The sequence below is a fragment of the Scyliorhinus canicula genome, chromosome 6 (genome assembly GCF_902713615.1).
Source record: "Scyliorhinus canicula chromosome 6, sScyCan1.1, whole genome shotgun sequence".
Lineage (NCBI taxonomy): Eukaryota > Metazoa > Chordata > Chondrichthyes > Carcharhiniformes > Scyliorhinidae > Scyliorhinus > Scyliorhinus canicula.
Window position 1 is genome coordinate 180,650,749 of NC_052151.1, and position 23,043 is coordinate 180,673,791.

General features: G+C 47.1%; 1 protein-coding gene and 1 long non-coding RNA gene across 8 annotated transcripts in view; one reads left to right on the forward strand and one right to left on the reverse strand.

The window, feature by feature from the left end:
- LOC119967698 overlaps nt 1-9,010 on the forward strand; it is a 38,000-nt gene extending 28,990 nt beyond the window's left edge. Inside the window, exon 3 of the long non-coding RNA XR_005461054.1 lies at nt 8,714-9,010. This is a non-coding gene — a long non-coding RNA (uncharacterized LOC119967698). The remainder of the gene's footprint in view (nt 1-8,713) is intronic.
- ggps1 (geranylgeranyl diphosphate synthase 1) overlaps nt 1-23,043 on the reverse strand; it is a 118,873-nt gene that overhangs the window by 10,787 nt on the left and 85,043 nt on the right. For all 7 annotated transcript variants that reach the window (XM_038800555.1, XM_038800562.1, XM_038800554.1 and 4 more), the window contains one exon: nt 16,418-16,488. In XM_038800555.1, the coding sequence (XP_038656483.1) occupies nt 16,418-16,488 (71 nt within the window). The remainder of the gene's footprint in view (nt 1-16,417; nt 16,489-23,043) is intronic.

A 23,043-nucleotide genomic window follows, 5' to 3' on the forward strand; every position in this document is an offset into this window, starting at 1 on the left:
TATTCTGTGATTTAAGCTCTTTGGGGGCAGAATTGAAGCATTGCAACTACTGGTTCTCACTCCCAAGTATATTCAATCTCCATGGGATCTAACATATAAATAGCAAGGATCCAGACTCTCAGTCAGCAGCTGAAACCTTGGGTGTTGAAAATTTGGGACTTTGGGTTTAAGAGGAAGCAAAAGTAAACGAAAACAATCAACTGTTACTACACGGACAGCAACAATCTCAGGTATGGGAAGTTTGCTCTCTTTTCACACCTACCTAAAGGTACTTAAGATAGTAACATCTTTTTCCCTTTTTAAAAAATGAATTTAGAGCACTCCCGCTGTCGCTGGCAGGGAGGGTGCAGACTGTAAAGATGACAATCCTCCCTCGATTTTTGTTTATTTTTCAGTGCCTCCCGATCTTTATCCCACAGTCCTTCTTCAAAAGAGTTAACGGGCTGATCATGAGCTTTGTCTGGGCGGGAAAGTCTCCGCGGGTGAAGAAGGCGATGTTGGAGAGGAACCGCAGCGAGGGAGGGCTGGCTTTGCCGAGTCTGGTCAATTATTACTGGGCGGCCAACATCGCTATGATAAGGAAGTGGATGGTGGGTACGGGTTCTATTTGGGAGCAGGTGGAGGCGGCTTCGTGCAGGGGCTCCAGTTTGGAAGCACTGGTCACGGCTCCTCTACCGCTGCCGCCGGCCAAGTACACCACCAGCCCGGTAGTGGTGGCGACCCTGCGGATATGGGGCCAGTGGAGGAGGCATGTGGGGGGAGATGGGGGCGTCTGTCTGGGCGCCAATCTGCGACAACCATCGGTTTGCCCCCAGCAGAATGGATGGGGGGTTCCGAGTATGGCGGCAAGCAGGGGCGGGAAGGGTGGGTGATATGTTCCTGGAAGGGAGCTTCGCAAGTTTGAGGAGCTTGGAGGAGAAATTTGGGTTGGTAAGGGGAAATGATTTTAGATACCTACAGTTGCGGGACTTTGTTCGTAGACAGGTCCCATCTTTCCCGCACCTCCCGCCAATGGGGATCCTAGACAGAATAGTCTCTGGGAGGGACGAAGGGGAGGGTAGTCTTGGGTATTTATAAGGTGCTCATGAGGGAGGAAGGGTCCCAAACAGAGGAACTGAAACTTAAATGGGAGAAGGAGATAGGCGGGGAAATGGAGGATGGGCTGTGGGCAGAGGCCCAGAGTAGGGTAAACTCGACCGCGACATGTGCTAGGCTCGGGCTGATCCAATTTAAGGTCGTTCACCGGGCCCATATGACGGTGGCTCGGATGAGCAAATTTTTCGGGATGGAGGACAAATGCGCTAGGTGCGCGGGAGGACCAGCGAACCATGTTCACATGTTTTGGGCATGCCCTGAGCTGAGGGGGTACTGGGAGGGATTTGCGGGGGTCATGTCCCAGGTGCTAAAAACAAGGGTGGTGATGAGTCCAGGGGTGGCAATTTTTGGGGTTTCGGAAGACCCGGGCGTCCAGGGGGAGAAAGAGGCCGATGTGTTGGCCTTTGCTTCCCTGATAGCCCGGCGACGAATATTATTGGCGTGGGGGGAGGGGGTAGAGTAGAGTAGGAGAGAAAATATGGCGGGTAGTACCGGTGGGAGGGGAGCGGGCTTGTGCAATATGTTACGGTGGAAGTATTGAAAGTATGTGGATGTTTGCACATTTTTGCCTTTTTTGCTTCCTTTCTGATGATGTCTGTAACTGTTTCTAAAGCCAAAAACTACCTCAATAAAATTGTTTATTAAAAAAAAAATGAATTTAGAGTACCCAATTTTTTTTCCAAGGGGCAATTTGGCGTGGCCAATCCACCTACCCTGCACAGATACGGGAAGAATGTGTAAACACCACACGGACAGTGACCTGGGGCCGGGATTGAACCCGGGTGCTCAGCACTGTGAGGCAGCAGTGCTAACCACTGCACCACCGTGCCGCCCAGTAACATCTTGTTCCAACAAGAGATTGCATTTTCTGAGATCAGCAGGATCCAAAGGTCAGCTGCATCCAGCCAGCCTGATTCATAAACAATGTTTGATTGAAGACTCATCATCTTGTGGTCAAACATTTCAAGATTCTCAAGGCTCAGAACCCATCACATCCAGAGCCCTCCATGCAGAAACGCTCGATCCCTTGAACTAATACAACATCCTTTACTGTAAAACATTCGGAGGTAGTCCACTGGAGTGATTATTAAAGAAAAATGATACCGAGCCACAGATGGAGATATCAGGACCAATGACCAAGGCTTCAGTTATGTTTCATGGAGCATCTTAATGGAGGAAAGAGAGGCAGAATGGTTTCGAGAGGAACTTTCAGAGCTTAGGACTTGAGCACAGCTGTCAATCATGGGGCAATGAAAATCGGGTGGTTAGAATCAGAGGAATTCAGCAGATACGCCCGAGGGTTTCAAGGATGGAGATGGTTGTGGCAACAGGGGCTGGAGGCCATGGAGCGATTTGAAAATAAGGATGAGAATTAACCTTTGCTGGACTGGGAGGTAATGTAGGTCAGTGAGCACAGGGGCTGGTTGATGGTGCAGATTAGGATATGGGCAGCAGAGATTTCGATAAACTCAAGTTTATGAAATTTTACATACTCAGCAGAGGAAGGAAAAGCAATTCTGGAACTTGTCGATTCCTGATGAAGTCTCAAACTTTGGGATAACTGAAGTATTTTGGTACAATATATTTATCTTACTTGGAAGGAGTCTCAGCTATAGCTGAATGGCACATGATGAAAGGAGAGGTGCACGTTAAAAAGAAGATTTAAAGCAGCTGCCTAATCAAAGCAGACACCAAGGTACAGGGAAGCTGCGCAGCAACATGGATTACAAAGTGTCAGAAGGCTGGAGCTCATCTGTTGGAGGGAAGGCAGTGCCCATATTTCCGACAGCTGCAAGAACTGCACCCGACATCTTCCCTTCAGCTTTAATCGTAAAAACTACATGGTCACCAGTTTTAAAGTAATCAAAGACAAAGTCCTAAAAATCTGAGAAAAAAAAACATGACTTTAAAATTTTGCTTAGCATACAAGTTACACATGATTATAAACTGCAAACAGCTAGCCACAGTCAGAAAGCTGCTGCTAAAACACCATGTATTTGCTCGATGCTGTTTCGTAACTAGTGTTGAGAACAGCAATTCCTCATTCTAAGTTACCTCAATTTAAGCCGATTCGCTAGAAAGCAGGATATTTTTTAAGTCCAGTTTCTCAGATTTAAATCCCAAATTCCTATATAAAGCTTTCTTCTCGCACCATCGCACAGCACCTGTCAGCTCCCTTCATGCAACATCAGGTACTGTCAGCTCAGCACCATTGTTGGCCGTGTTATTTGAGATAACATTGATCTCTTTCGTTTGAAAAAAAAAGACGCATCTAAAGCCAGAGCGTATTAAATTTTGGAGTGCACGAGACTTTAATCACAACTAAGGGGTGATAGTGCTCCTGCTGCGGCAAAGAAAGCAAGAGAAGCCATCAACCAAGCAGTGAAATTGTATGTTTTGAAGAGATTGGAGAACAAACAATCGATATTGCTAGAGCTTGGGCTATCCCCTAGCATTGAGACTCTAAATCACTCAAAGCCACCAGGAAAACACTTCAGGGATGTCCTCAAAGTATCCCCAATGAGGTAAACATCTCCCCAACCCATCGAGTCAGGGTGGCAGTAAGTCACCCTGAAACCCCAGGGTCTGCCCAAGTAGACAACAGAGTACAGGATTTAAAAAAATTTTTGCAATTTATTTTATTTTGCAAGTTATTCCAGCTAAGGGTGCACAGTACTGTACGTAAATGGTATAGTATTCCAGCTTGGGCATTTGGTTATTTCCCCCCAGGGGAGAAATACCCAACAGGACCCAGCTCTAGCTTTAACATTGTCAATCAATATCCCGTAGAAATCAAAGTTGATTCACTTAAAGTTCAATTTTTAGGAACGCAACCATAACTTACAGCGAGGACTTACTGTGCCGTTCATGATTCCAGAGTCCACAAGGTGTAGATACTCCGACAATGCTGTTAGGAAAGCATGTCTAGGATTTTGATCCAGCAACGATGATATAGTTGAAAGTCAGGATGCAAGTCAGGCGTGTGACTTGGGGAACTTGCAGGTGGTGTTCCCATGCGTCTGCTAGTCACAGATCCCAGGAGGTCACAGGGCTGGAAGGTGCTGTTAAAGGAACCTTGGAAATGAGTAGCGTGTCTGGTACATACCTGATGACACTGTGTGGTGGTGGATGGGGTGCTGATCAAGTGGGCTTTGTCTTGGATGCTGTTGAGCATCTTTAATTCTGTTGGAGCTGTACTCATTCAAGTAGACAATATTAAAACATCTGCTTCAGTCGCTGTTCCCGCCCATATGCAGCAAGACCTGGACAACATTCAGGTTTGGACTGATAAGTGCCAAATGAATTTGCACGACACAAGTGCCATGCAATGACATCTCCATAGAAGAGAATCCAACCATCGCTCCTTGACATTACCGCTGAATCCCCAGCTATCAACCGCTGACCAGAAACTGAACTGGACCAGCCATATTAATAATGTGGCTACAGGAGCAGTTCAGAGGCAGTGAATTATGCTGCAAGTAACTTACCTCCCAACTCCCCAAAGCCTACACACCATCCGTAAGGCACAAGCGAGAAGTGGGATGTTAATGCTCTTCAGTTGCTTGGATTCTTGGATGAGTACAGCTCCAATAATGTTGAAGATGCTCAACATCATTCATGCCGAGCAGCCCATTTGATCGGCACCCCATTCACCGTCACAGTGGCAGCAGTGTGTACCATACACAGGATTTACTGCAGCAACCTGCCAAAGCTCCTTCAACATCTTCCAGACACACCACCTGCTGGGATTTGTGGACAGCAGAGCCTTGGAAACACCATTGTCTGCAAGTTCCCCTACAAGCCAGTCACCAATCTGATTTGGAACTATATTACCATTCCTGCACTGTTGCTGGATCAACCCGGGAACTGCATCATGAATGAACACCACAATAAAAAAATGAATGAAACAATAAAAAAAGTGTCTCAGCAGCGGTGCTCTGGGAAGCGCTGAAGGCGGTGGCGAGAGGGGAGCTGATTTCGATCATAGGGACAGGACGGATAGGGCAGAAATGGATCGACTGGCAAGGGAGATCAAACAGAAACGTGGAGACCCCAAGGGCAGAGCTATTAAGGGAAAGACGAAGGCGACAGACTGAGTTTGGGGTGTTGTCCACAGGTAAGGCTGTGGAGCAGCTTAGGAAGGCGAGGGGTGCGATTTCAGAGCACGGGGAGAAAGCCAGTAGAATGCAGGCACAGCAACTGAGGAAGAGGGAAACGGACAGGGGAATAGGGAAGATAGTTGACCGGGCGGGGGGAGGGAGAGAACTTGGTTGGGGATTCGGCGGGACTGAACAAGGTGTTCAGGGACTTCTATAGTAAGCTTTACACCTCAAACCACCCCCACCCCCACCCCCCGGGCCAGGAGGGGTTGAGACGCTTTCAGGATGAACTGACCTTCCCAAAAGTGGGCAAGGGATTGGTAGATGGGTTGGGGGCCCCGATCAGGACTGAAGAAATATTGGTGGGCTTGAGGGCCATGCAATCGGGTAAAGCCCCGGGGCGGATGGGTATCTGGTGGAGTTTTACAAAACGTCCTGAGATAGTGGGGCCGGTACTGGTTAGGGTTTTTAATGAGGCAACAGACAGAGGGGTGTTACCCCCGACGATGTCTCAGGCCACCATCGCCCGGATACTGAAATGGGACAAAGACCCGGAGGCACATGGGTCCGATAGGCCGATCTCTCCGCACAACGTAGATGCTAAAATTCTGGCCAAGCTCTTGGCGGCTAGGATTGAGGACTGTGTGCAGGACGTTATTATGGAAGATCAAACCGAGTTCATCAAGGGTAGGCAGCTGGTGGCCAACCTAAGAAGGCTGCTGAATGTGATTAGGATTCCCCTGGAGAATAGGGAGGTAAAGGTAGTTGTGGCAATGGATGCCGAAAAGGTTTGTGACCAGGTTTTAGTGGGACTATCTATGGGAGGTGCTGGGACGTTTTGGGTTCGGGGAGTGCTTTATCGACTGGGTTATGCTGCTGTACCAGGCTCCGGAGGAGAGTGTGAGGACGACATCTGACTATTTCAGACTGTACCGCGGGACAAGACAGGCGTGTCCCCTCTCCCCACTGCTGTTTGCATTAGCAATAGAGCCACTGGCAATTGCCCCAACAGCTTCTGTGGGCTGGTATGGATCCAGTGGCTGGGATGGATGAAATTATGGGAGGAATTCAGCTGGTTCTCGGGGTACAAACTGAACATGGCAAAGAGTGAGTTGTTTTAGTCCAGGCGAGGGTAGGTTGAGGGAGCTGTCGTTTAGGTTAGTGGGGGACAGTTTTAGATTTTTTTAAAATTAAAAAATAAATAAATTTATTGTACCCAATAATTTTTCCAATTAAGGGGCAATTTAGAGTGGCCAATCCACCTAGCTTGCATATTTTTGGGCTGTGGGGGCGAAACCCACGCAAACACGGGGAGAATGTGCAAACTCCACACGGACAGTGACCCAGAGCCGGGATCGAACCTGGGACCTCAGCGCCGTGAGGCCGCAGTGCTAACCCACTGCGCCACCGTGCTGCCTCTTCAGTTTTAGATATTTAGGGATACAGCTGGCGTGGGCCTGGGGTCGTCTGCACAAGCTGGACTTGTCTCGGTTGGTGGAGCAAATGAGAGCTGAGTTCCGGAGGTGGGATGTGCTCCCACTGACACTAGCAGGGAGAGTGCAGATGGTTAAAATGACGATCCTCCCGAGATTCCTGTTCGTTTTCCAGTGTCTCCCCATTTTCATTCTTTTTTGAAGGTTAATAAAATGATTATGGGATTTGTGTGGGCGGGGAAAGTCCCCGCGGGTGAAGAGGGTGATGCTCAAGAGGAACCGAGGGGCTGGCGCTGCCAAACTTCAGTAATTACTACTGGGCGGCCAACATAGCTATGATAAGGAAGTGGATGGTGGGTGCGGGGTCGGTTTGGGGGTGGATGGAGGCCGCTTCCTGCAGGGGCACCAGTTTGGCAGCCCTGGTTACGGCGCCCTTGCCGCTCCTACCAGTATGGTACTCCACCAGCCTTATAGTGGTGGCGGCCTTGCGGATCCATCTGGGGCCAATGGAGAAGGCACGTGGGGGGAATGGGAACATTGGTTTGGTCCCCAATTTGCCCAATCACCAGTTTGCCCCGGGGAGTATGGACGGTGTGTTCCGAGCATGGCGGAGGGCTAGGATTGAGAGGATGGGGGATCTGTTCTTGGAAGGGAGCTTCCCGAGCACGAGGGCGTTAGAGGAGGAATTTGGGCTTGCGAGAGGGAATGAGTTCAGGTACGGGACTTTCTACGCAGACAGATTCCGTCCTTCCCATGCCTGCTACTTAGGGGGATCCAGGACAGGGTAGTGTCCAGTGGGGGAGGGGAGGGTCTCGGATATATATATAAAGAACTTATGGGAGTGAACGAGTCACAGACCAAGGAGCTGAAGCTCATGTGGGAAGAGGAGCTCAGAGGTGAGATAAAAGAGGGCTTATGGGCAGCACGGTGGCGCAGTGAGTAGCATTGCTGCCTCACGGCACCGAGGTCCCAGGTTTGATCCCGGCTCTGGGTCACTGTCTGTGTGGAGTTTGCACATTCTCCCCGTGTTTGCGTGGGTTTTGCCCCCTCAACCCAAAGATGTGCAAGGTAGGTGGGATTGGCCATGCTAAATTGCCCCTTAATTGGAAAAAAATAATTGGGTACTCTAAATTTATTTTTAAAAAGAGGGCTTATGGGTGGAGGCGTTGAGCAGGGTAAACGCAACCGCAACATGCGCCAGGCTCAGCCTGATTCAATTCAAGGTCGTCCACTGGGCCCAGATGAGTACATTTTTCGGATTGGAGGACAGATGCGCCAGATGTTCGGGAGGGCCGGCGAACCATGTTCACATGTTCTGGGCATGTCCAAAACTCGGGGTACTGGCAGGGGTTCACGGATGTCATGTCCTGGGTACTGAAAACAGGGGTGGTGAAGTGGCTATTTTTGGGGTTTGGAGGACCCGGCAGTCCAGGAGGGAGAGACCCTTGCTTCCCTGGTAGCCCGGCTACAAATTCTGCTGGCAATGAGGGACTCAAAACCTCCAAAGTCAGAGGCCTGGCTATCAGATATGGCAAGCTTTCTTGGTCTGGAGAAGATTAAGTTCGCTTTGAGAGGGTCACTGTATGGGTTCGGCCGGAGGTGGCAACCATTTATCGACTTCTTCACTGAAAATTAATCGTCAGCAGGGTGGGGTGGGAGGGAGGTTAGGGCAATGTAGGTTGGGGGGGGGGGGGGGGGGGGGGTAGTTAGGCTGGTCCTTGTGGGAGGGGAGCTGGGTTTCTTGCGCTATAATCATAGTATCTTGCACACTGTTTTATATTATTGTCATTTATTGCGCCAAAATGTCTTAATAAAATTGTGCGCGCCAGACAAAAGTGTAAAATTTGGTCTTGAATGTTAGTCAGCAGCCATACAAATACTAGGAGGATCTTCTGTTCTGGTACAGTTTCCCAAAAACAATTGGACCAAGTACAGAAGCCAAGAACTCAACAATGCATAAAAAGGACTAAATAGATTACAAACTATTCACTTTTCTATATTCAGAGTCCGCACAATTAATCTTGTGAATATTTACATATTTTGAATCATTATTTCCTAAACCATTTTTTCCACTCTAAACCATAGTTATCATTTTCTGCCTGATGACAATCGAAGTTGAAGAGAATTCATGAATGGATGGAAGTGCAGTTCTGTAGTCTGCCAAAGGGTGGCAGTGCAGGGCACTCCACAAACACTGCAGCAGCCATCTTGCTAAAGGCAAGTAAATCAAGCAAAAAACAACAATTAAAGAGCGTTGACAGCGTTGTGATTGTCAACCAGCATTTTCTGTTTTTGTTTCAGATTCGGCATCCACATCGAAAGTGACCCGGGGCCAGGATCGGTGCCCCGAGGCAACCATGCTAACCACTGAAACTATATATATTTTTACAAAATTTCCCAACAGGTATATTTCCATCTCATTCAGCCTATTAATTTATTTTTCCCTATTTAATTAAAATCCCTGCTCCAGTGTTACCTGGCCCAGAACACAACTCTTCCCATGCTGCCTGCCATGGTCTAACTTCTTGCTGAGCCCACACCTATGGTTCACTTTCTGACCTGTGTCACACAGAAACTTTATTTACTCTGCTCGATCTCCCGGGTAACCTGGCTATCCGTGGCCTCATTCATTTAGCTGCTGATCTTTCAGGCAAGTTCTGAACTCGAAGCCCACAGCAGTCCGAACATCTGCCAATTTAGACACTGCTGTAGCTGCTTCCCTCCATCCCAGAACTTCATTGCTTGGTATGCTCTCCATGTCCACCAGTAAAATTCACAAATCACAGGTAAAAGTAGCCGTGGTCCTGAGCAGCAGCGATAACCAGAGAGAAGCAGCACTGTGATCGTCGCTCAGCGTACACCTCAAAGTCAGGCTTCCAACACCACCTCTACCTTCCTGATATTTACTTTCAGTGAGTAATGCTCTTTAAGCTCTCCATCACTCGAAATTGCTTCAGTCTCCAACTTCTCTGGCAACTGGGGAACTTTGCTCCTCCCCTGGAGTGCTTACGACTGCACACATCCTAAAATGCACCGCATCCTATTCATCTACTACCCCTGGTTTCACTCACCTACATTGATATTCTCTCTTCTGTTCAAAACCTTCCCATGACCTAGCCACTCCACATTTCTGCAACTTCAACAAGCCATGCAACTTTCAAGATCTCTGTGCTTCTCTAACTTATGCCTCTTGCACAGTTTCAATCGCCATCGCTGTACCATCGGAGGCAGTGTCTTCAGCTACCTCGAGCTCTGGAATCCCTCCCTAAACCACGCACTCTCTTTTAGATGCTCTTTAAATCTTACTTTCCCTAATATATGGCATGGTGCCCCTGTGAAGCACCTTGGAATGTTTCACCACATTGAAGATGCCATACAAATGTAAGTTTTGTTATATCAATTAAATGTATAGGACTTTATATCGTGACTGCAAAGTATTAAAATGGTTAAAGATCCCACGCCCTCGGGAGGCCATTTTCGGGGTGTTGGATTAGCCGGGGTTGGAAACGGGTGTGGAGGCAGATGTTGCCTCACGGTAGCATGGTGGTTAGCATCAATGCTTCACAGCTCCAGGGTCCCAGGTTCGATTCCCGGCTGGGTCACTGTCTGTGTGGAGTCTGCACGTCCTCCCCGTGTGTGCGTGGGTTTCCTCCGGGTGCTCCGGTTTCCTCCCACAGTCCAAAGATGTGCAGGTTAGGTGGATTGGCCATGCTAAATTGCCCGTAGTGTAAGGTTAATGGGGGGATTGTTGGGTTACGGGTATACAGGTTACGTGGGTTTAGGTAGGGTGATCATTGCTCGGCACAACATCGAGGGCCGAAGGGCCTGTTCTGTGCTGTACTGTTCTATGTTCTATGTTGCAGCCTTCGCCTCGTTGATTGCCTGAAGGCGGATCCTGTTGGGTGGAGAGGTTGATCGCCACCCTATGCCCTGGCATGGCGGGGGGACCTGCTGGAATTCTTGACTCTTGAGAAGGTTAAGTTTGAACTGAGGGGAAGGATGGAGGGGTTCTATAATTCATGGGCATTATTCATTATGCACTTTCGAGAATTGGATCACATCGAACATTAGGGGGACTGTATGTGTTAATGGTGACTGTGGGCGATTCCAGATTCCTCTTTGTTATTTGTTTATGTTAACATGCGGGTCAATGTCTGGGGTTGGATGGGATCGTTGTTATTGATATGGGGATTGAAATTACATTCATTACTGTTTATTGTTGGGTGTAAATTTGGGAGAAAATATGAAAAAAACTAGAATAAAATTAAAAAATAAATAAAATGGTTAAAAATTAAGTACTAAGTAAAAATTGTACTTTTCACTCTCTCTTCACTCTCCATGGGCAGTATTGCAGGATTATCAACTTTCAGTAAGCTTGCTTTGCAGTTCAAATGTAAGACAATACGTGACATTGCAATACGGCTGCTTCGCTACAGGTACAAAGGATTTCCTGGGCAGGTACGGAACATATTGCAGAAGCTACAGAAATCTAATGAAGGGGTGGCATGGTGGCGTGGTGACAATGATAATCTTTTATTGTGACAAGTATGAAGTTACAGGCGGTTAAAATGAATGTGCTGCCGCGATTTCTGTTTATTTTTCAATGCCTACCGATTTTCCTGCCAAAGGCTTTTTTCAGGGAGATTGAGGGAAGGATTAACTCGTTCATATGGGGAGGGAAGGTGGCCAGAGTTAGAAAGGTGCTGCTACAGAGGGAAGGCAGGCAGGGGGTTTGGGTCTCCCGAACCTGATGTATTACTACTGGGCGGCGAATGTGGAGAAGGTGCGGAGCTGGGTCAGAGGGGTTGATTCCCAGTGGGTCAGAATGGAGGAGAGTTTGTGCAGGGGGTCGGGATTGAGAGCACCAGCAACCGCGCCGCTCCCGATAGCTCCGGGGAAATACTCAGGGAGTCTGGTAATAATAGCTTCATTGAAAATCTGGAGGCAGTTTCGCCAACACTTCAGGTTGGGGACAGGGTCAAGGGAAATGCCGATTCGGAGGAACCACAGATTTGAGCCGGAGAAGTGGGATGGAAGTTTTCGGAAATGGGAAAGGGGATTAAGACGCTAAAAGATTTGTTTCTTAGGGGTCGGTTTGCAGGATTGAGAGAGCTGGAAGCGAAGTATGGGCTGGAGCAGGGAGAAACATTTAGATACATGCAAGTTCGGGATTTTGCCAGGAAGGAGATACCGAGCTTCCCGGAGGGACTGGCCTCCACATTGCTGGAGTAGGTGCTGACGACAGGGGGACTGGAGAAGGGGGTAGTGTCAGCGGTATACGGAGTTACTTTGGAAGAGGATAAGGACCACTGGAAGGAATCAAAGCAAAGTGGGAGGAAGAGTTGGGAGAGGATATGGAGGAGGGGTTCTGGTGTGAGGTGCTCCGGAGAGTAAATGCCTCCACCTCATGTGCGAGGTTGGGGCTGATACAGCCGAAGGTGGTATAGAGAGCGCACCTCACAAGGGCGAGGATGAGCCGATTCTTTGAAACAGTAGAAGATGTGTGTGAGCGTTGTAAGGGGGGGTTGGGGCACTAATCACGTTCATATGTTTTGGTCCTGTCCAAAGTTTGGGGAGTACTGGAAGGAGGTTTTTAGGGTAATTTCCAAGGTGGTGCACGTGAAACTGGACCCAGGTCCCCGGGAGGCCATATTCGGGGTGTTGGACCAGCCAGGGTTGGAAACGGGTGCGGAGGCAGATATCATAGCCTTCGCCTCGTTGATCGCCCGAAGGCAGATCCTGCTGGGATGGAGAGCAGCCTCTCTACCTTGTGCCTTGGAGTGGCAGGGGGACCTGTTGGAATTCTTGACCCGTGAGAAGGTTAAGTTTGAACTGAGGGGAAGCTCGGATGGGTTCTACAAGTCATGGGCATTATTTATTATGCACTTTCAAGAACTGGATAACATCGAACATTAGTTTGGGGGGGGGGGGGGGGGGGTGGGATGGTTGGGGGAGGGGGGGCTGTGTGTATTAAGGGTGATTATGGGTAATCCCGGATTCCTTTTTGTCATTTGTTTATGTAAACATGTGGGCTGATGTTTGGGGGTTGGAGGGAGGATGGGATCATTGTTATTCTTATGGGGATCGACATATCTGTTGCTGATTATTGTTTATTGTTGGTGGGTGTAAATTCGGTAGAAAATGTGAAAAAGGAGAATAAAAATATTTATAACAAGTATGAAGTCACTGTGAAAAGTCCCTAGTCGCCTCATTCCGACGCCTGTTCGGGTAAGCCGGTACGGGAATTGAACTCACGCTACTGGCTTTGTTCTGCATTACAAACCAGCTATCTAGCCCACTGAGCTGAACCTTCCCTTAGCACTGCTGCCTACAGCACGGAGGCTGTGGGTTCGACCCCGGCCCCAGGTCACTGTCCGTGTGGAGTTTGCACATTCTCCCCGTGTCTGCGGGTGTTTCACCCCCACAACCCAAAGATGACCAGGGTAGGTGGAATGGCCACGCTAAATTGCCCCTTAATAACAAGAAAAAAGAAAGCTAATGAAAGATGTTCTGCGGTTATTATTTTTAAAATATCAATTTAGAGTACCCAATTCATTTTTCCCCAATTAATGGGCAATTTAGTGTGGTCAATCCACCTAGCCTGCACATCTTTGGGTTGTGGGGGCGCGAAATCCACACAAACACGGGGAGAATGTGCAAACTCCACATGGACAGTGACCCAGAGCCGGGATTGAACCTGGGAGCTTGGTGCCGTGAGGCTGCAGTGCTAACCAGTGCACCACCGTGCTGTCCTTCTGTTGGTCATCTTAGTCATGCCACCAACCTGCCCAGTTAGAAAAATGGAGTGGCGACACACGGGGTGTATTGGGGAGGGAGCAAAACGAACCCTGCTGCCACAAAGTGCTGAAGCCAGTTTTACAGTGAAGGCAGCTAGAATAGACCCCAAAACTTAGGATAGCTAAGATAGTCTGGACACCACCTTAATGGTGCAAGACACCAGAACTTGTATCTCCACAATCTTCCCCAAGCCACAATTTAAGCTGCATGTACAAAAACAAACAATGGGGGCAGCACGGTGGCGCAGTGGGTTAGCACTGTGGCCTCACGGCGCTGAGGTCCCAGGTTCGATCCCGGCTCTGGGTCACTGTCCGTGTGGAGTTTGCACATTCTCTCCGTGTTTGCGTGGGTTTCGCCCCCACAACCCAAAAATATGCAAGCTAGGTGGATTGGTCACTCTAAATTGCCCCTTAATTGGAAAAATGATTGGGTACACTAAGTTTATGGGAAAAAAACAAACAATGGAAAGATTTTCAGAACAAAGCAGCCCGCATAATTGCTCCTCCTTCCACAAACATTCAAATCCTCCACCACTAATGAACTGGCAGCTGTGTGTATTGTCTACAAGGTGCACTTCAGTAACTCACCAAGATTCTTTAGACAGCATCTAGAAGGACAAGAGCAGCAGATACCTGGGAACCCCACCACCTGGAGGTTCCCCTCCAAGTCAATCACCATCCTGACTTGGAAATATACCACCGCTCCTTCACTGCCGCTGGGTCAAAATCCTGGAATGCCCTCCCTGAAAACAGTGTGGGTGTACACCTCAAGGACTGCAGGGGTTCAAGAAGGCAACTCACCTTCTGAAGGGCAAATAGGGATGGGCAATAAATGCTGGCCTAACCAGTGACACTCACATCCTGTAAATGAATAAAAAAAAGGAGATTGAGGGGGCACATGATTCAGATGTATAAAATTATGAGGAGCACAGATAGAGTAGATAGGAACATACTCTTCCCCTTGGTGGAGGGGTCAATGCTCAGGGGGCATAGATTTAAGGTAAGGGGCAGGAGGTTTAGAGGGGATATGAGGAAATTTTTTTTTATCCACAGGGAGGTGGGAGTTTGGAACGCGCTGCCTGAAAGGGTGGTGGAGGCAGAGACCCTCTAACATTTTAAGAAGTATTAAGAAGGGCGGTACAGTGGTGCAGTAGTTAGCACTGCTACCTCATGGAGCCGAGGACCCGGATTCGATCCCAGCCCCGGTTCATTGTTCGTGTGAAGTTTGCACATTCTCCCCATGTAGTAGTAATAATAATAATAAAAATAAATTGCTTATTGTATCAAATAGGCTTCAACAAGTAGGCTTCAATTACGTTACTGTGAAAAGCCCCTAGTCGGCATATTCAGGAGCTCGTTCGGGGAGACAGGTACGGGAATTGAACCTGTGCTGCTGCCTAGTTCTGCATTACAAGCCAGCTGTTTAGCCCACTATGCTAAACCAGCCCCTCTGCATGGGTCTCATCCCCACAACCCAAAGGTGTGCAGGGTAGGTGGGTGGGCCATGCTAAATTAGAAATATAGAACATACAATGCAGAAGGAGGCCATTCAGCCCATCGAGTCTGCACCAGCTCACTTAAGGCCTTCCATCCACCCTATCCCCGTAACCCAATATCCCCTGCTAACCTTTTTGGACACTAAAGGCAATTTAGCCCAATCCACCTAACCTGCACGTCTTTGAATCGTGGGAGGAAACCGGAGCACCCGGAGGAAACTGACGCCGGCACATGGAGAACTTGCAGAATCCGCACAGTCAGTGACCCAGCGGGGAATCGGACCTGGGACCCTGATGCTATGAACCCACAGTGCTAACCACTCTGCTTCCCACTAAATTAGCCCTTAATTAGGAAAAAAGATTTTGGCATTTTAAATTTTAAAAAAATTAAAAAGTAGTATTAAGATATGCCAATGATAAGATATTAAGATACGGCCAAGTGCTGGAAACTGGGATTAGAATGGTAAAGTGGCTGTTTTTGACCAGCGCAGACATGCTGGTCCAAAGGGCCTTTTCTGTTCTGTATGACTAACTCAATCACACTTTGCTTAACAAAAGATGGGTTAATACTGAAGGGTCTCAGCTAAATAGAGCCAAACTTCACCTTTTATGCCCCCACCTCTGCCCTCTTCAGAACTGGAGTACTAAGTTACTGGAGTACCAAGTTACTATAGAACAATAAGAGTACAAAAGCAAGGATGCTTAACCCTTATATATCAGTTGGACTTTTGTATCCAATTCTGAGCACTACATTCAAGGAGGGTACAGAAGAGATTCACCAGGATGGTACTAGGAATAAGGGACTTCCAGTTAGCTGGAGAAACTTGAAAACCTTCTCTGCTCAGAGATATCCTAGTTGAAATAGAGATGTTCACAATTGATACAATGGATAGAGAGAAACTTTGCATTGGCAGAAAGACCACTAACTACAGTGTTTCGATTACTAGCCATTATACAAAGAACAAAGAAAAGTATAGCACACGAACAGGCCCTTTGGCCCTCCAAGACTGCGCCGACCATGCTGCCCGTCTAAACAAAAATCTTCTACCCTCCCGGGGTCCTTATCCCTCTATTCCCATTCTATTCATATATTTGTCAAGATGCCCCTTAAACGTCACTATAGTATTTTTTTTCTTCTGGGTAGTGGAAGCAGGGACAATATTTATCAGTTTTTCCATTCCAACCTGCAATCCATTATTTCTTTTTTCAAAACTACCCAATTCATTTTTTCCAATTAAGGGGCAATTTTTAGCGTGGACAATATACCTACCCTGCACATCTTTGGGTTGTGGGGGCAAAACCCATGCAAACACGGGGACAATGTGTAAACTCCACACAGACAGTGACCCAGAGCCGGGATCAAACCTGGGACCTCGGCGCCGTGAGGCTGTTGTGCTAACCACCCTTGCAATCCCTTGCAATCTATTATTTCTAATAGCCAAAACAAACCAACATCTTGAATGTCTTTAAGATTAATAAAATGGAAGAACTCTTACCTTTAATTTCTCTTCTGGGACATTCAACCAGTGGTTAAAGGCTTGTGAAAGCTTAGTTCGTACTTGCTTTCCTAATTCAAAGTAAAAAGATGCACTTAATGTAACTTCATGGTAACAGGTATCTTTTAGGTTTTACCCAGAGATTAGCTCTGAACCCAAATGCACACTAGACGAGTCCATTATTAATCTGGTTAATAATTTTACCTCTTGCACAGCACTATTATTAATTAGAAGCAACAAGTACATTGCAGCAGCATCTGTTTAACCAACAAAAAATATTGCAAACACATGCAACAATACAGTTTAAAGGAAGTCATCATTATTAATGCCCATCCCTCTGCACCCCAGAGAAAGTTGTGTCGAGCTACCTTTTGGACCTGCTGCAGTCCGTGTGAAGTTATTACTGCAGGGCTGTTAGGTAGCGAATTACGTAATTTTGACCCTACAATAATGAAGTAATGGGGTTTTTTTTTAAAGTATAAATTTAGAGTACCCAATTCATTTTTTTTTTCCCAATTAAGGGGCAATTTAGTGTGGCCAATCCACCTACCCTGCATATCTTTGGGTTGTGGGGGCAAAACTCACGCAAACACGGGGAGAATGTGCAAACTCCACACGGACAGTGACCCAGAGCCGGGATCGAACCTGGGACCTCAGCGCCGTGAGACAACAAGACTAACCCACCGTGCTGCCCTTGAAATGAAGTAATGGTTGACACATGTCCAAGTCAGGATGGTGTACAATTTAGGAGCTGCTAATTTTCACATGCATTTGTTATTCTAGGTGGTGGAGGCTGTAATTTGGGAGCGGTTGCCATACATCATACAGTCGTTGGACACTATGGTTTTCAGCTCACCCATGCCTCCCACAGGACGATATACCATCCACCGTGATGGGAAGCCTGGAGCCAGAGCATTGCCCTAGGTTTGTGGATTCCCAGTTCAGTGATCTACACCACTAGACCACAGGGGGAAACCTATGTACATGACGGCGAAGGCGGTTTAAATTAATTAATTGACTGTCAAATTAAGTAGACATTACTCGTGTGGTCAGGTTTCCTTTCCTCTCCCCGCGAAGGGGGTGAGTGACAGGGTGCTCTCGGGGGTCTGGGTCGGGGAGGGGAAGATATCCGATATCTACAAGCTTATGCAGGAGGTGGAAGAGGCGTCAGTAGAGGAGCTGAAAACGAAGTGGGAGGGGGAACTGGGGGAACAGATCGAAGACGGGACATGGGCTGATGCCCTGGAGAGGGTAAATTCTTCCTCCTCGTGTGCACGGCTTAGCCTCATCCAATTCAAGGTGCTGCATAGGGCCCACATGACTGGGACGAGGATGAGTAGGTTCTTTGGGGGTGAAGATAGGTGTGTCAGGTGCTCGGGGAGTCCAGCGAACCATGCCCATATGTTCTGGGCATGCCCGGCATTGGAGCAGTTCTGGAAGGGGGTGGCGAGGACGGTGTCAAGGGTGGTGGGATCCAGGGTCAAGCCAGGATGGGGACTCGCGATCTTTGGGGTTGGGGTAGAGCCAGGAGTGCAGGAGGCGAAAGAGGCCGGTGTGCTGGCCTTTGCGTCCCTAGTAGCCTGGCGAAGGATTTTGCTACAGTGGAAGGACGCGAGGCCCCCAAGCGTGGAGACCTGGATCAATGACATGGCGGGCTTCATTAAGCTTGAGAAGGTTAAATTCGCCCTGAGAGGATCGGTGCAAGGGTTCTTTAAACGGTGGCAACCTTTCCTCGACTTTCTGGCTCAACGATAGGGTACTGGGACAGTAGCAGCAGCAACCCGGGGGGGTGGGGGGGGGGGGGGGGGGGGGTGGGGGGGGGGGGGGGGGGTACGTTGATTATGTTGGCTTATTTTATTTAAATTTGATTTATTTAATTTTAATTTATGGTTAAGTTCTCTTGTTTTGGGGGGGGGGGGGGAGTGTGACACATGTGATGTTACGGTATGGGGGGAATTGTGGGTGTTATGGGGCTGTTAGTTGCATATTACCGCTTTTTGCTATACTTGTTGTTATATTTTTATATTTTCTGTAAAAAATTCCAATAAAAATTATTTTAAAAAAAAGGTTTCCTTTCCTACAGTGACATCAGTGAACCAGTTGGGTTTTACAACAATCTGACAGCTGCATGGTTAATTATACTGACACTAGCTTTCCAGATTTCATAGAGGATAGCATAGGAAGCTGCCTACCAACCCATTACGTCTGTGCTGACTCTGGACAGATTTCTTTTTTAAAAACTTTGATTTATTTCAAATGTTGAAATTGTGGTTGGACTTGAACTCCTGTTTGCTTAATTATTACCAGGCCAGTAACAACTAGCACAACACCATATCCATTTTCTGGAATAAGCTACAAGAATCAAGCTTCGGACAAACTCCAGCTGCATTGATATAGCCTCAAAAACAGTGTATTTAAGGAATCTCGGCAGAGAGGAATTACCACTTTAGGGGTCAAGTGCAGGTATCACAGTGAATGCCAATGGGCAGCCCTGGATCAGGAACAATTGTGATATTACCTTTAATGCAAAAGTTTAATCCTAGAAATAATTATAGCACATCAAATCATTTCTTCTCCCACAAAACAGCGTCAAGTCCATTCACAAAGGCAAATTAAAACAAAGTTAATTCGCCAGTCCTTCCAAGGCTTGCTTTTCCCAAAATAGAAAATTTAGGGGTGATCGAATTGAGGCATTTAAAATGATTAAAGAATTTGATATGGAAAACAATTGCAACCGGTGGGGAGAAACTGGAACAAGAGGGCATAAGCTTAAAATAGAGACAGGCCATTCAGGGTTTGATGTCAGGAAGCATTTCTTCACATTAGGGACACTGGAAATCTGGAACACGCACCCTCACATAGAGCTGCATGGTTCAAAACTAACATTAACCAGTGTTTTGTTAGACAAGGGCATCGAGGTGGGTAAATGGAGCAAAGGTACAGTTCATTCATGATCTAATCAATTTGTGGAACAGACTCATGGAGCTGAATGGTCTCCTCATGGCCCTGTGCTATTAAAGTGCCAGGGAGTGAACAATCAAGATGTGCCAAGCTCCCAGTGAAATAATACATGGCAGCACAGTTAGGATGATAAAGAGCTCTTGTTGTAGGCAGCAGCACATAGCTCCCCTTAATATATAAAAGAAAACACCCAAACACCTCAAATCCATCTCCCGTTCCTCAAGGCCTTCAATATGTTGTTGCCTCTCAAATCCATCTTTCCTCAAACTCCACACTTGAATCCCACCAATCAGTTTTCCAACCCTGCCACTGCAGTGAACTGGCTCGCCCAAGGTCAGCCACACTGAATGTCATTTGTGATGAGGTCAATTATTCCAGCTTGTGCTTCAGCCTTTGAAACAGTTGATTATACCATATTCCCAACACTTCCAGCTGGTTGGAACTGCACTCATCTGGTTCCATTCCTATCTATCTAGTCACAGCCAGACAACCACCCGTGACAACATCCCTGGTCATTCCCACAACGTTCCCTCCAGAGTCCCTCAAAGATTCCATCCTTAACCTGCTTCAACATCTCACCGACATGTCATCAGTGACATCATCCAAAACACAATATTAAGTCGCACAATTACAGAGATGATACTCTGCTCAGCTCACCACCATTCTCAACCTCTGCACTGCCTCCAATCCGAGAGACTGCTCGTCCAACATCTAGTATGGGACAAGCAGAGATTTCCTCCCACGCTAAAAATAATTAATTCCTGGGACTCCAGAATTTATTGTCCATGGGCGTGGTGGTGAGCCGCCCTCTTAGAAAATTGCAATCTATGCGATATGGATAGGCCCATAATGCTTCTTTTGGAGCGAATACCAGGATTTTAAGCCAGTGAAGGAATGATGATATATTTCCCAGTATCGGTGTAGGACTTGGGAGGGGAACTTGCAGGTGATGGAGTTCACATGCTTCTGCTGCACTTGCCTAGATGGCAAGAGTTCGCAGGCTTGGATGGTGATTTTGAAGGAGCCTTGGTGAGCTGCTGTCGTGCATCTTTTATTTTTATTTTTTTAAATTTAGAGTACCAATACATTTTTTTTCCAATTAAGGGGCAATTTAGCGTGGCCAATCCACCTAGCCTGTACATTTTGGGTTGTGGGGGTGAAATACACGCAAACACGGGGAGAATGTGCAAACTCCACACGGAGAGTGACCCAGAGCTGGGATTGAAACCGAGACCTCGGCACCTTGAGGCAACAGGACTAACCCACTGTGCCACCTTGCTACGCTGTAGTGCATCTTTTAGATGGTACATGAGTTGCTGCAGGCTGTTGCTCGACCAGTCTGAATAGTAGCAACTTTGACACAAGCCCTCAGAGGTTCGACAGAATGACTTTGCAAGATAGACGGGCCAGATGAGTCTTGACCCATTTCTGGTGCCCCGATCAATACCAGTGATCCAACTGGTTTCATTTTTTTCTCGGCACTTTCTTCTGTTTGATACATTGGAACAGATTGTTCGGCAATTTCAAAGGGCAGCGACAATGGGGGTAATAATAGCAGGGGCTTGTTTAGCACACTGGGCTAAAGAGCTGGCTTTTAAAGCAGACCAAGGCAGGCCAGCAGCACGGTTCAATTCCCGTACCAGCCTCCTTGAACAGGTGCCGGAATGTGGCGACTAGGGGCTTTTCACAGTAACTTCATTTGTTGCTACCTGTATCAATAAGCGATTTTCACTTTCACAATGCTAAGAGTCTGGAGTCACACATAGGCCAGGTCAGGCAAGAACTGCAGACTTCCTTCACTAAAGGGTGAACCAGATGGGTCTTCAAAACAATCCAGTAGATTTAGGGCCACCATTACCAATAAGATAGTAGACATGAGGCAACACCACCTGCAAGTTCCCCTCCAAGCCACACACCACCCCAACTTGAAACTATGCTGCCGTTTCTTTATGGTTATTGGGCCAAAATCCTAGATCTAAGATTACATGGCTAACAGGAAACATAGTTAGTGGGTAATTTTCTGGTTGGCAGGAGTGATGTGATGAGTGGTGTTCCACAGGGATCAGTGCCTGGGCCTCAACTTTTTCCAATTTACATAAATGACTTGGATGAAGGGACTGGAAGGTTCAATTACTAAATTTGCAAACAGTATAATTGTTAAATTTGCTGAAGACACAAAGATAGATAGGAAAGTAAATTGTGAAGAGGTTGTAAAGGGACATGAATAGGTTAAGTGAGTGGGCAAATGTATGCTCAATAAATGCAGGTACCACGTAGCCAGAAAAATAGGAAATTCTGACTTAGGACAGCTCCATCCTCAGTCGATGGCAAATTTGCTTTTGTACGAGGCTGGGGGTTCAGTTTCCTGTACGTCTGGTAGAGAAATCCCTTGAGAAAGTAATCCCTTGCAACAATAAGATTATGCTTCAGTTGTACAGGGAATTGGTGAGACCACATCTGGAGTAATGTGCACAGTACAGAGGAAAGATGTAAATATATTCGAAACAATTCAGTTTGAATACACCAGGATGTGCGAGTTGTCTTATGCAGAAAGGTTGGACAGGTTAGTTTTGTATCCACTAGAGTTTAGAAGAGTAGAAGGCAGCTAGATCGAAATCTTTTAAGATCCTGATAGGTATTGACAAGATGGATGTGGAGAGGATATTTCCTTCTGTGGGGGAATCTAGAACTAGGAAGTCACAGTTTAAAAAATAAAGAGTCGCTCATTTAAAACTGCAATGAGAAGTTTTTTCAGAGGATTGAGTGCCTCTGGATCTCACTTCCTCCAGAGGCAGTGGAAGCAGAATATTTGAGCATTTTAAGGCAGAGCCAGATAGATTCTTGATCAACAAAAGGGGGTGAAAGGTTATTGGGAGTAGGCAAAAACGTGGGGCTGAGGATAAAATCAGATCAGCCATGATCAAGGCTCGATGACCTACCCCTGCTTCTAATTCGCATGTTCAGGCGAAATACTTTACCCGCTAAATTTCTACATTTGTAAATAAAAAAAATGTAATTTAAAAATATCTTATGATCCTTGCTTGGGGAGATGAGCAGTGAGACACGGGAAGAGTGGAGCAGCTTTGGATCAAAAATAGCTCCAAAGTGAAGGGAGGATCACAGAGCAGGAGCACTGCTCAAAAATAGTGGCGATCGGGTCACGTGACCCCCCCCCCAGCTGTCATGGTGAGATCTGAACTTTTGAAAGTGGGAACAGTAACCAAGTTGGATGATCAGCCATGAGCATAGTGAATGGTAGAGCAGGCTCGAGGGCCAACAGCTTATTTCTGCTCCCATTTTCTATGCTTCTAATCAAAAAGAATGCTCCCCATATACTTGCCATGCCCCATTTACACATCACCCGTGTCTGTTGTCCTATTTTGGCTCCTGTCCCAACATTATTTTCGGATTCTTATTCTCATTTTCAGAATACTCCATGGCTTTACCCCTGCCGACCTTTGTAACCACCTCCAGCTCATACAACAGAAAACAAATAAAGTCTTGTGATATCTCCGCAATCTTCCAATTCGGGTCTCTTGAGCATCCATGATTTAACTGCTCCACCACCCGCATCCAGGCTTTCAGCTGCCTAGACCCCAAGCTCTGAAATTTCCCTTCTCCGCCTCGCTTTCCTCCTTTAAGATGCCACATGAAAGCTATCTCTG